The sequence below is a fragment of the Hyperolius riggenbachi genome, chromosome 6 (assembly GCF_040937935.1).
Source record: "Hyperolius riggenbachi isolate aHypRig1 chromosome 6, aHypRig1.pri, whole genome shotgun sequence".
In the NCBI taxonomy this organism is placed as follows: domain Eukaryota; kingdom Metazoa; phylum Chordata; class Amphibia; order Anura; family Hyperoliidae; genus Hyperolius; species Hyperolius riggenbachi.
The window spans coordinates 371492662-371507081 of NC_090651.1; the positions used below are offsets into that span (position 1 = coordinate 371492662).

Here is a 14420-nt window from a genome sequence, read left to right on the forward strand (position 1 = left end):
TACCAAGGACTAGTGTTAGTCTACAACTAAAGGGAATAAATATGGCAGTCTACATATCCTTCTCACTTCAGTTGTCTTTTAAAATTCCTAAGCATTGGCAGTTAACCTCCTTGCCGGTCTAAAAAATCCGGCAAGGAGGCAGCGCCGCACTTTTTTTTTTTTTTTTTTTTCTTAAATCATGTAGCGAGCCCAGGGCTCGCTACATGATAGCCGCTAAGCGGCGGCATCCCCCCACCCACTCCGATCGCCTTCGGCGATCAGAGTATGCAGGAAATCCCGCTGAGAACGGGATTTCCTGCAGGGCTTCCCCGGTCGCCATGGCGACCGGGCGGGATGACGTCACCGACGTCATGGACGTCGTGACGTCAGAGGGAATCCCGATCCGCCCCTTAGCGCTGCCTGGCACTGATTGGCCAGGCTGCGCAGGGGTCTGAGGCGGGGGGGGGGGGGGGGGGCGGCTTCGGCGCGGCGGGTAGCGGCGAATCGGTGGCGATCGCGTACTACACACAGCTAGCAAAGTGCTAGCTGCGTGTAGGAAAAAAAAATTATGCAAATCGGCCCAGCGGGGCCTGAGAAATCCTCCTGCGCAGGTTACCCCGAACTGAGTTCGGGATAACCGGCAAGGAGGTTAAGAGATACATTTTATGTTACATACTTTTCAATCAACAAGATTGTAATATGCAAATTAGAGGAGGAGGAGTCGGAGCTGGAGTCGGTGGAATCCTAAACTGAGGAGTCGGTGGATTTTTGTACCGACTCCACAGCCCTGGATCTGTATGACTGCAACTACATTTAGAGCACAAACTACACCACAAATAAAAAATCTAGAGGTATGCAGTTTCTAAAAATACCTAACTCTACCAGGTATTTCACTTCTATCGTTAGATGTGACGTGTTAACCTATAGATGCCCTTATCTGTTGTGTTCCAGTGTCAAATTGTGCAAAATGCTGTTTTATTATTGAGTTGCGTTGTGGACAGGAAAAGTGGATTACCAATACATATCTGGTATCGTTGGATTCAGCAGAATCAGGGCTTTTATAAACCGTAACATTTTTGACAGTAAATGTAATTCTTCTTTGGTTAAAAAAAAACTTTTTTTTTTTTTTTCACTCAAAGAAACTCCAGAAAAACTATTTTCTTTCAGTGTTCAAGCCCAATTCATTACAAAAAAAAAAAAAATATATAATGTCTCATTTCATGTGGGTTTTCTTGTCAAAAATGCTAGGTAAACCTAATGAGTGCAAAATGTCTAAACACTGCTTGGCAGTAGATGTTCGTGTTTAGGACAAATCGGCTGGCAGGGAAAGTGTTAATCAATTTTGATATAAGGCTATAACATAGCAGTGTTGAAAAAGTAATGCACTGAATACTTTCCGGATGCACTGTATAACTCCAACCTACCTTAAAGTGAGCCTCCGGACTAAAAATCTACTCGGCAGCACTGAAAAGGCCTGGTGTTTCTTTTAACAGTTTCACAGCATCAGAACTTTTCAGGCATTTTTCCTCTGATGCTGTGCAAAGCATGATGGGATTTCTGATGTTGTTCTTCTGTTTTGGCGCAATTTTTTTTTTTTTTTTCATTTGAGATTTGAAGCCAAGTGCGCGCAGCTGGGAGGGGTGATCAGGACACAGGACAGTCCTTTCAACCAAAAGATGGCTGGAATTTCATGAGGGCAGCCATCCTTATGGGGGCAAACATTTGCCTGTTCTTTTAAAGAGTCTGAAGCGAGAATAAATCTCGCTTCAGACCTCATAGATAGCAGAGGCATGTCTCCCCCTGCTATAACGCCGCTATCCCGCGGCTAAACGGGGGTCCCTTCACCCCCAAATCCCCCTCTGCGCCGGCGGAATCTCTTCCGCATACCGCCGCAGCCCTGCCCCACGCGCGTCTATCAGACGCGTACCTCCGCCTCTCCCCCGCCCCTCTCAGTCTTCCTTCACTGAGAGGGGCGGGGGAGAGGCGGCGATGCGCGTCTGATAGACGCGCTGTGAGGCAGGGCTGCAGCCGTTAGCCCTGCCTCCAGGAGGAGCAAAATCCACGACCAAGTTTGTCGTGGATTTTGCAAGGGGGGATTTGGGGGTGAAGGGACCCCCGTTTAGCCGCGGGATAGCGGCGGTTTAGCAGGGGCACACATGCCCCTGCTAACTATGAGCTCTGAAGCGAGATTTATTCTCGCTTCAGAGTCTCTTTAAAACAGGGTGGGTAAGAGATTATATTACCTATCTATTTTAATTAACATAACTAATGTAACTTAATGACAGTATGTTTGTTTAGGCTGAAGTTCCCATTAATTAGTCATTAATGTTGTTTTTCTAACTACTATGACTTATTTTATTTTACAGGGAGAAGCTTAAAAAACCCACTCAAGATAAAGAGTAAGTGCCTACATGTGCCCAGAAAGAGCAGTGTTAATAAATTATGTTTGTTAAAATAAAGGTGGTCATGCATCAGGCGACTTGGTGGCCAAGTGCGTGCCCAATCGACAGTGCGACCAATTATGGGCTGACATTGGTCCCATGAATCGGTCAGACATGCTGCAAGATGTTGTGGTCTGTCGGGTGCGCATCAGTAACGGTGAGCGAAATCGGGACTAGTGACGAAACACCATTGTCCCACTCTTCCCAAAGAGTTTGAGGTGTATCAGACCCCACTGCCTTTACAACAGTTTACTAATCACGAAAAAATGCTAACATTTTAAATACATGTAAACGATACAAATAAAAAGATGTCTTCCAGAGTAAAATAAGCCAGAAATTACTTTTCTCCTATGTTGCTCTCACTTACAGTAAGTAGTAGAAATCTGACAAAAGTGACAGGTTTTGGACTAGTCCATCTCCTCATGGGGGATTCTCAGCATGGCCTTTTTAAAAACGGGCTCTAGGTAGTGATACCGCCGCTCCATGTTAGTCCACATGCGGGCACCCACCCACCCGCTGCGCGCACCCGTCCGCCCTGCTCCCTGGCCCGTCCTCCTGTCCCAACGGTTGACTGTACTGCGCACATGCGCAGTACAGAAAACCATGGACGCACAGACAGGGAAAGATGATGACGGTGGGACAGTATTATAGAGGATGCTGCCCAGCCTACCGGCTCACTGCACACTTTTTTTTGGCAGTTAGTTGGAGCAACTGCCATTTACTAAGTGCTTTTATAAATAAAGAAAACCGGGACAATCCCCCATGGTGAGATGGGCTACTCCAAAACCTGTCGGTTCTGTCAGATTTCTACTACCTACTGTAAGTGACGGCAACATAGGAGAAAAGTAATTTATGGACCATTTTACTCTGGAAGAAACACACTTCTTTTTTGTATTTGTTTGCATGTTTAAATTTTAGCATTTTCGTGATAGTGGTCCTTTAAATATTTATATTTTACAATATTCCATTTATAAATTCGTTTTTGCAAAAAATCTCTCCTCTCCCTGATTTACATTCTAAAAAGGTGGCAACATCTTTAGTCCTGTCAGGTGTGGCTCTGTGGAATGTTAGTTTCTGAGGATTATGAAGCCAGTGAAAATATTGTTTAGTCTTCCAGAGTGCTCTGGAAGTAAAACTCTGCACAGCTAATCAGCCTAGGCTATGAATCACTGAGAGGGCGGGGCTACATACCTATATATAGCTATTCGGAGTGTTTCTGATGCCGAAACCAGGAAAATTACTGCAACATTGGGTATCCTGAATAATGTAGTACAATGTGGTTACAGTGCCTTTTTTATGTTGGCTTATATTATCCTGACACTGCTACAGCTATTCAATCGCAAAGTGGAATGGGCTGGAACCAATGCCAGGACAAGGTTTTCCAGAGACAGAGATTCCACCTCACCACCCATTGTGCCTGCCCCAGGATAAGTAGCATCAAGAAGACTCTGTATGAGCATTCAATATTAGTTTCCCCCCCTCTTCCCAGTATACGTACCGTATATACTCGCATATAAGCCGAATTTTTGGGACAAAACGTGTCCCAAAAGTGTGTGGGAGGGGGTCGGCTTATATGCGAGTCATGTGTAGTTGGTTCCCCCCCCCAAGTACAACACCCACCGCAATGTAAAATAAAAAGCTGTCCTTTGACGGCCGCGTAACCACCCCAGTCATGTGCTCACTGTGTGCTGCAGGTACAGTCAGGTGGCTGTATTCCCATTCAGTGCACCGCCAGACAAGATTGACAGCTTTGAAGTGCCCGCTGTGTCTCTCTCTCTTCCCCCGAGTGTCTCCGCAGACTTATGCAAAGTGGTGCGGCTTCTTATCTCCGGGCTGCCGCCAAGACTCCTCCGTAATGGAAATCCATAACAGTCTCGTCTCTATGATCCCCGCCCCGCATCACACAAGGCACTGGTAGAGGGCGTCATAGCAACGAGACTGCTATGGGCCTCAGTTACGGAGGAGTCTCGGCGGTGGCCCGGAGGTAAGAAGCTGCACCATATGCCTGCGGATAGACTAGGGGGGACAGAGTGACACAAATGGACCCTTCAAAGCTGCCAGACATTGTCTGGTGGCACGCTGGGGGGGTATTGCACCCACCTGATTGTGCCGGGGGTAAGCAAAGGAAACCACGCCACTTTACATAAGTGCGGAGACACTCTGGGGGGGAGAGAGATGCAGTGGACACTTCAAAGCTGCCAAACATTCCTGTTTGGTGGTGCGCTTGGGGGGGGGGGGGGGGAAGGTTTTTCTTTTACATTGTGATGGGTGCTGCACTCGGAGGTTACTACCTGGGGGGTTATGCAGCCTTCAAAGCAGCATAGCTTTTTCTTTTACCATATGTTGTAGTGAGGGTTGCATCAGGAGGGGGAGGCACTAATGACTATCCTGAAGTCCATAAATGCACCCTCTTCCCTCATCTTCTTCTGCCAAAGCCTGCAACAAATTCAGCACGGTGGAGCACTCTTTTAACATTTTTCTGAGTATTGGATTATCATTTCCATTTGCACCAGTCCATCATTTCCTACTCTCTGCTTATACGCGGGTCAATCATTTTTTCATTAGGTAAAAGTTGGGGGTCGGCTTATATGCAGGTCGGTTTATATGCAAGTATATATGGTAATGTGATGTTCTGGTGTTTTGCTCATCTTGGTAGAGGAGATCATAGCAACAAGGGTCACAGTTTACCAGCCAGTGAGTCTTTTTAGGGTTAAAACAAAATACAACCTTATTTTGTTATTTAAAACAACGTCTTGACAGCAACACAAATACACCACACTGGGTATTTAATGGGGTTGTAGTCACACACCAGATATACAGCCTTTGTATCTGTACCAACCCTTGCTTGGGCTCCTTGCCCTCTGCAGCCTTGTGAGTGACACCCTGCCACGGGCCTAATGGCAGCCTACGGTCACTCACCTTTTCAGGCTTCTCCTGTACTCTTCAGTACTGAAGTCCAACTCCCTTCCAGCACTATACAGGATCAGCCTCCTTGCTTCACTAGGCCTGGCAGCCCTCTCTCGGCTGCACAGCCTTTCAGGAGCTCCTTGCTCCACACACGGCTCACTGCACACTGAGTGATGCGGCTACTTAAAGGGAAACGGAGACCAAGCACCCTCATGTATTTTACCATACATATCAGTGGGAACATCAGAGAAAACACCTACCCTGCTCTCTGTTTCATCCTTCACTGCTCAGCCTGCTTATCAGCTCTGATAAAATCCCCAACTGAGCATTCAGTCTGGATTTCCTCAGGAATCATTATAGCTGAGTCTGGCTTTTCTGATGTCTTTTCAAGTCCAAGCCTGCCCCCTTCTGGCTCTGCTATAATGACTCAGCTAAAATGATTCCTGAGCAAAGCCAGACTGAATGCTCAGTGGGGGATTTTATCAGGGCTGATAAGAAGCAGGCTGAACAGTGAAGAATGAAACAGAGAGCAGGGTAGGTGTTTTCTCTAATGTTTCCACTGATATAAATGGTAAAATACATGAGGGTGCTTTGTCTCTGGTTCACTTTAAGTAATTCATGCAACTGCAGCAGGTGAGCCAATTAATCCTCCCTCTGCCAGACTCAGGCCTGGACTTGGAGTGGCATGCAAGGCCCACCCTTCTCCCAATAGACGCCAGTCCTGGATCTTTGATGAATCTGCAGGATAACGTTGTTGCCAACATGCAACAACTGACACTATCCAGGACCTTTTCATCCAGACCAGAAACAAGCACACAACTGCTCTGACCATCACAGTAGTACCCCCCCCCCCCCCAACCATAGGTAGTCAGGGTTCCACTAGTATAGATATAGCTTGGGTCCCCCATCTCTCACCTCTCCTGGCTTCTTCTCAGTGCCACCTAGTGTCTGGAGTACATGGTTACAGCCAGCATCTCTTATTATGTGACTCACCAACGCGTACTCACGAGGCACATAATGAGACACAGGGCAGCCATGTAGACAGCTTGGAGTGACGCTGGGGAGAAGACACTGAGCCTGCAATGGAACCTGGAGAGGTGGGTTCTCCACCCGCAACTCTGCAATTGTCGGGGGAAGGGTGGTACTTGGTAAGGCACTTCTGGGCATCCTAAGGCCTCTGCGCTAAGAGGCTGGTGCCGCTTGCCTGGCTTTGGCTGGAACCACTAAAGTGGTGAGGAGGTACTGAAAGAGTTTGGATTAAAGGGAATTTGTAACAGGGGGATACTTACCTAGAGAGGGGGAAGCCATAGGATTCAGATGAGGTGACCCGTACTCTGTAGCCAGGCAAATCCAGCGCTGGCTTCTCTGACAAGCACAGCGCAGGCGCTGCAATATTTACCAACCGCGATGCAGCCTAGGTGCAGTAGTGGCTTACCGATGGGCTCAGACGGAAATAGCCAAGCCTGATTGGTTACGCTCTACTATGCTGGCAACTCGCGCCTGCGCAATAGAGCGGACCCGATTGGGCTCGGTTATTTCCACCTGAGTCCGAATGCAAAGCTGCTACTGTGTCTGCGTTGGATCGCGGTAGTTAAATATTTACCTCGCGCTCTTCAGGATGGTCCCAGCGCTGGATGGGTAAGCCTCATTAGGATCCAGAGTATTCCCCCTCCTGAAGTAAGTAACCCCCAGAGGGTTTTTTCTTTAATGTTACAGATTTGCTTTAATGTAACATTTATATACCTGAACAATGTTTTAGTATCTTATTATTTATTATTTTATTTATATTTAATTCTAGAGTCTTTTGGAAAGGTGTTGGAAAGAAAGTAGAGTCCACATTCTTTTCTAAAAATACAAAGAAAGCGTTCTATGACGAGAACAATCAATGCCGCATACCATTAAGTGAACCTGAGGAGGGCATTAAGGAGCCGTCGGCAAGTCAAAATCAACATGCCAAATCTGATAGTGCAGAGGAAACGGATATCCCTGCAATTACCAGTGACCCTGAAGAGCCTTCCTGTGAGATGGAGCCTAATGCTGAGCATACAGCCTGTGAGGAGCAGGCCAAGAGGAATATCGAAGAAGAAACTTTGATAACTCATAGTGTGGGCCATGCAGGACACACCAGGGAAAATGAGGAATTCATTGAACTAAGTGAAATGAAGCCTGGAGAGCTGGTTACATTTTCCCACAACCGCAAAGATCTAATCAAGACGTCTAATAATTTATGTGAATCAAAGAACCACACTGAAGATTCACCTAATACTGTAAATTGTGCAGACACTGTTGTGGAAGCAACTCAGCATAAAGAACATGAAGGGAGAAATTATTTCACTACAACAGAGTTAGAGACTGTTACAAAACTTTCTAGTAATCAAAAAGACCGTGAGATTGACCTCTACCAAGTTGAGGCCCCCAGAGCCATTGATTCTGTTAATTCTGGTGGAACCACTGTCCACAATGAAGAGAGGGACATCAATGGTAATCACTATCAGCACCTTCCCAAAAACAGTTTGGTTCCACCTCAGAAGGGGAAGGATAACCAGCCTGCAAATAACTGTACTGTTTCCCAAGACCACGAGGTTGATGACCTCTACCAAGATGTGGCCCCCAGAGCCACTGTTTCTGTTAATCATGGTGGATCCACTGTCCACACTGAAGAGGGAAAAATCTACGGTAATCATGATCAGCACCTTCCCAAAAACAGTTTGGTTCCACCACATAAGGGGAAGGCTATTCAGCCCATGAGCAACTTTGTCTCCCAACACAAGCTTCAAGCTTTGATTGACAAGACCAACCCTTCATCTGTGAGAATGGATGGCACCCTTCAGAACAGAGACATGGAGAAAAAGTTTGAAGAAATTGGCTCAGCTGCAGAATCTGTTGATCTGCCCAAGAAGTTTCCAATCAACCTTGGAGATCATTTAGAAGATAAGGAAGACTTATCCCACACAGTGATTGTGCGCAGCATACGCGGAAATCCGGATAAGGAGACCTCCAAATACAGGCGTCTCAAAACCAAGAAACAACAAACAAAGCTTGGAAATGTTCCCCACACAAACAAAATCTGCTCTGACCTTTTGAGGAATACATTCCGTATCCTTTGGTGGTTCTCTGGTAAGTGCTTTGTCCTGTATGATTAAATCCACAAGAAACTTTATTTGGCTAAAACAAACCTAAAAAGGGTTGATTCACAACATTGTGGTAATACTGCTGTGCACAGACAGCACACAGCAGTATTACCCTTATTTCCGGCTGCAACTACCGCAAGTTGCGCTATTAGTGCGACCTGCGGTATACGAGTAACTCGCGTTAGTAATGCACTATACCACAGGTCACACTAATACCGTAACTTGTGGTACTTGCAGATGGAAATAAGTGTAATGCTGCTGTGCGTGGTCTGTGCACAGCAGTATTACTGCAATGTTGTGAATCAATCCCGAGATGTGGAATGTCAGCAAGACCAAAACCTGGCTAGAAAAGAATCCTTAACTCTTATTGTCTATAATTTTAGAATTCAATCTTGAATAAGGATTTTCCTGCTCCTTTTAAAAAAAAAAGTACCTGTAGGGGAAAGAGGCCTCTTTCGTTCTCCACCTGTCTGTTCCAACTCTTTCCCCTCTGCAAATCCGTCAATAAGGACTTGTCAACTCCTCACTCATGCGCAGTGGCATGGACCTAAATGTCCTTAGCTATTTCTGGCAAAGCCCAAGCGGGTCCAACTATGGCGTAGTATGTGGTGATGAGCACACATTTTTACATAATCATAATTCGCAATTACGATGCAAAATTTCAGGACATAATTGTTGCTCGTCTCTGCACCTGTTCTAAAACCACAATATTTTTCCTGTAATGTGGTGCCCAGAACTGAATTCCATATTCCAGATGTGGTCTTACTAGAGATTTAAACAGGGGCAATATTATGCTAGCATCCTGAGTTTTTATTTCCCTTTTTTTTTATGCATCCTGAAATTTTGTTAGCTTTAGCTGCAGTGGCTTGGCATTGAATACGATTATTTAAAGGGAATCAGAGAGGAATGAACAGAAAAAATAGAAAAGGCTTTTATACATACCTAGGGCTTCTTCCAGCCCCATAAGCCTGGATCGCACCCACGTCGCCATCCTCCGCTTCCTCTATCGCCGGTACCGGGTCCCGTCACTTCCGGCGGACACGACCAATTTTCCGCATGCACAGGGGCTCCCTCCATACCCTTACGCATGCGGCTGCGTAGTATGCAGCCGCATGCGTACGTAAATGGAGGGAGACCCTGTGATGCGGACAATTGGCCCCGGGCGACTGGCGGAAATGACGGGACCCGGTACCGGCGCATACAGGCAGTGGAGGACAGCGGCGTGGGAGCGATCCGTGCGTATGGGGCTGGAGGAAGCCCCAGGTATGTATAAAAGTTTTTCTGTGATTCATGTCTGGTTCTCTTTAACTTGTTGTCGATGAGTACTCCTAAGTCCTTCAAGTCTGTATCCCGTTTATTTTGTATGGTGCTAGACCATTGTTATGATCAAATGCATGACTTTACATTTTTCAACATTGAATTTCATCTGCCATTTATGTGCCCATATAGCCATCCTATCCAGATCCTGTTGCAATATATTCACTATCCTCCTGAGAGTTGATGATTCAGCACAATTTTGTATCATTTGCAAAAATGGCAACATTGCTTTGTATTTCCTCTACTAGGTCATGAATAAATAAATTGAAGAGCACTGGACCCAGTGCTGACCCCTGTGGGACCCCACTGCTAACAGTCTCCTATTTTGAGTACGATCCATTGACCACCACTCTTTGTTTTCTGTCCATAAGCCAGTTCCCTATCCATGCACACAGACTCTTCCCCAGTCCTTGCAGCCTCAACTTTTACACCAGACTGTTGTGGGGAACAGTGTCAAAGGCCTTTGCAAAGTCCAAATATATCACATCTACAGTGTTCTCAATATCCACACTAGCGTTCACTACCTCATAAAAGCTGAGCATGTTAGTTAAAGGGGCACTTAAGTCAAACAAAAAAAATGAGTTTTACTCACCTAGGGCTTCCAATAGCCCCCTGCAGCTGTCCGGTGCCCTCGCCGTCTCCCTCCGATCCTCCTGGCCCCGCCGGCAGCCACTTCCTGTTTTATTGACAGGAGCTGACAGGCTGGGGACACGAGTGATTCTTCGCGTTCCCAGACACATTAGCACCCTCTATGCTGCTATATGGTACATGATATATGCTATAGCAGCATAGATGGTGCTATTGTGGCCAGGAACGCGAAGAATCACTCGCGTCCCCAGCCTGTCAGCTCCTGTCACCGAAACAGAAAGTGGCTGCCGGCGGGGCCAGGAGGATCGGAGGGAGACGGCGAGGGCACCGGACAGCTGCAGGGGGCTATTGGAAGCCCCAGGTGAGTAAAACTCGTTTTTTTTTTTTTGACTTAAGTGTCCCTTTAAACCCCTCAAATAGTTTGCACACAACTGACGTTAAGCTTACAGGTCTATAATTTTCTGGATCTGATTTTTGTTTGCCCTTCTTAAATAATGGGAAACCGTGGGCTGTACGCCAATCTGCTGGAACTCTGCCAGTTGAAAGAGAGTCACAAAAGATAAGATAAAGGGGTTTATCTATAACTGAACTTAATTACCTTAGGATCCGAGGATGTATGCCATCCGGACCAGGTGCCTTATCCGGTTTTTATTTTATTTAGTCTTGCCTTCACCTCTTCCTACATTAAAGGAAACCATAACTGAAAAAAAAGAGTTTCACTTACCTGGGGCTTCTACCAGCCCCCTGCAGCCATCCTGTGCCCTCGCAGTCACTCATTGCTCTTCCGGTCCCCCACTGCCAGCTAGTTTCGATTTTGCCGACTGGGAGTCGGCCAGCCGCCATGCATACCTTTTTACGCATTCCCGCTGGTGCAGGAAGCTATCACGGACTAGAGAAGAGCCATGAGTGACTGCGAGGGCACAGGATGGCTGCATGGGGCTGGTAGAAGCCCCAGGTAAGTGAAACTTTTTTTTTTTTTTTTTTTTTTTTTCAGTTTAGGTTTCCTAAGTATTTAATATTACAGTTGGAAGATTTAGACCATTCCGCATCTGTAATTTGCAACAGTGATGTTTCCCTTGTGAAGACAGAAGCAAAGAAAGCATTTAATAACTCTGCCTTACCTTGTTCATCCACCATTGAGTTCCCACCCTCATCGTTTAGGAGTCCAATACAGTCAACCTTTCTTTTCTAAGGGCCCGTTTTCACTTGTGCGGTGGGAATCGTCACGGTAAAAATTTGCATGCGGATGTGAATTTCGCATGCGGTTATGAGAATTTTCATGCGAATTCGCATGGATGATGATGTATGCGAATTTAACCTTGACAGTGCCTGTGTGCTTTTCCATTGTTTTATGTATGCGAATTCGCATGAAAATTTGCATACCAATACCGCATGCGAATTCCCTATTAAATACATTGTATGCGAATCGCATAGCGGTATGCGTTATGCAAATTCTGACTCTGCCGTGCGGATTTTTTCTGCACAGAAAAACGCAAAGGAATCCTGACAAGTGGAATCAGTCCCATCCACTTGTATTGGCTAAGCAAATTCGCGTGCGGCAAACGCTAGTGGAAAAGGGTCCTTAGAGTTGATAGATTTAATTGTAAAACTTCTGTGGGTTAGATTTTATATACCTAGCGATTTGATTTTCAGCCTCAATCTTTGCCAACATTTCTTTTTTACAACTTTTATTGCACTCCTGATAACTGCAGCCTCACTCCCCTCCTGTTTTAGGACCTTACAGGGATTCTTTTTCTGCTTCATTTTATCTCTAACCTTTCTATTCATCCATAGAGGCCTTTTTTATTCCTAGATGTTTTGTTTCCATATGGGATATATTTACTATTATGAGTGAGGATAATTTTAAATGTATGCCGTTTCCCTTCAGTGTCCTTCCCTTGTAGTGTATTATGTCAGTCCACCAGTGCCTGCCTGAGTTGATTGAACTTTGCTTTTCTAAAATTCATAGTTTTAGTGGTCCCGCTGCCCCGTGGCCTATCAGTCACCAGACCAAACGTTATCATATTGTGATCACTATTTCCCAAATGTTCTTGAACCTGCACATTTGATACATTATCTGGTCTATTTGAAATTCTTAAATCCAGTAACGCATTCCCCCATGTCGGTTCCGTTACCATTTGAGTCAAGTAATTGTCCTGTAGTGCTGCCAGAAATCTGCTGCTTTTACCAGAATAGGTAGCCTCAATACCCCAGTCAATGTCTGGAAAGTTGAAGTCACCCATAACTAATACCTCATTTTTACTTGGAGGTTTTTTAATCTGCTGTAGTAATTGCAGTTCTGAAGCTTCATGAATATGTGGTGGCCTGTAGCACACCCCAATTAGCAATTGGCAACAGTTATTTTCACCATTAATGTTTACCCAAACAAATTACACTTTGTCACAATCTTCATCCATCTCATTGTTCATGGCAGCTGTAAAGCCCCATCTACACGATACGATTCTTTGTGCGATTTGATTACGATTATATTTACTATTCGATTAAATCCGACATGTCCGATCGGGATTCGATTCAATTCGATTTGCCATTGTTTTGCAATGGCAGATTGAATTGAATCGAATCCTGATTGGACATGTCGGATTTAATTGGATCGTAAATAGAATCGTAATCGAATCGCACAAAGAATCGTATCGTGTAGATTGGACTTAAAAGAGTTTTTAACAAAGAGACAAACCCCTCCACCTTTTCTCCCTGCTCTATCCTTCCTAAACAAATTGGCCTCAATTCAATAAGCTTTATCAAACACTTTATCGAACGTTTGATAATTTACCTCAGGTGTAAAATCTAATTTTGAATTCACTAAGGTGTTATAGGTTTATCGATTTTGTTTTATCAACAAAACGTTCAATAAATCTATAACACCTTAGTGAATTCAAAATTAGATTTTACCCATGAGGTAAATTATCAAACGTTCGATAAAGTTTGATAAAGCTTAGTGAATTGAGGCCATTGTATCCCTCTAAATTTGCTATCCATTCATGGCTTTCATCTAACCATGTCTCTGTAATTCCCACAATGTCCCACGGCAGTCTGCCATTCAGCCACAATCAGCCCTGATAACCGGTTCAGTCGGGTCCAGTTTGGGTCTTCTGCACATGTGCTGACCCACTTTAACATAGGTACCGTAGCAATTTTGGTAGCAATTTACTTTTTTTTTTTTTTCTACCTTATGAAAAACACAGGCTGACACAAATGTTTCAGTGGTATAAAATGCATTTTTAACTTAATTTTATTTTACAACACAACAAGAAAATGGGAAAGAACAAATTTACAGAACAGGGAGCTTACGTACTATGGTAGTTGCAGGGAGAGAGTTTGGAAAAGCCATTGGTGGAGGTTTATGTATGTCCTAGAATTCTTGTCTGCATTGCTGGTTTAAGTCCACTCCAGGATTTTGTTTTCTCCCTGAGAGCTGTTCGGGTGACATCCGTAATAATTATTAATCAGTAATAATTAGTCAGCCAAAGACAGTTTTGCTTTTGGAAGTCTTGCTTGTGCTTTTTCAGTTGTATGTTTTTATTTTGGGAAAACTGGTAGGTTTGCTCCCTATAAAGAGGATTCTCCTCTTTAAGTTGCAGTTAGTAGCCCAACTAGTGGCAGGGTTTTTGTTTGCATGTTATTCTATAATTATTGAAATGTTGTAAATGGTATTTGTACGATTTCAATAACCCACCAAAGGTATGTAATGCCTGTCACCTCCTGCTCCCTGCTGCACCACACTATTTACAAACCTCGCTCATGGGAGGTTCTTTTTATATATTTTTGTCATATACTGTAGGGACTTAGTAATTTACATTCTAGGATCCTTAAAGGAAACTATCTCTCTGTAGTGTGACACTCGCTCACAACTAGGGATGCTCAACTTCGGCTTCGGGTGAAAGCCGGATAGTTGCTATCCGGATTTTCACCCTCCTAATTACAATCGGCTGGGTGGGAAGGGGGGTCAATCTTACCGCTCTGATGTATTCTTTGGTCCGTCCGTGGGAAAATTAAATGCCCGCCGACTTTAGCAGTTAATAGCAAAGCCCCTTTAAAA

At 44.9% G+C, this 14420-nt stretch overlaps 1 protein-coding gene across 1 annotated transcript in view; it reads left to right on the top strand.

The window, feature by feature from the left end:
• The window catches only part of LOC137521937 (uncharacterized), a 54143-nt gene that overhangs the window by 5054 nt on the left and 34669 nt on the right, over positions 1-14420 (top strand). Inside the window, exons 2-3 of the mRNA XM_068241885.1 lie at positions 2346-2378; positions 7126-8444. Of these exons, the coding sequence (XP_068097986.1) occupies positions 7352-8444 (1093 nt within the window). The 5' untranslated portion in view covers positions 2346-2378; positions 7126-7351. The remainder of the gene's footprint in view (positions 1-2345; positions 2379-7125; positions 8445-14420) is intronic.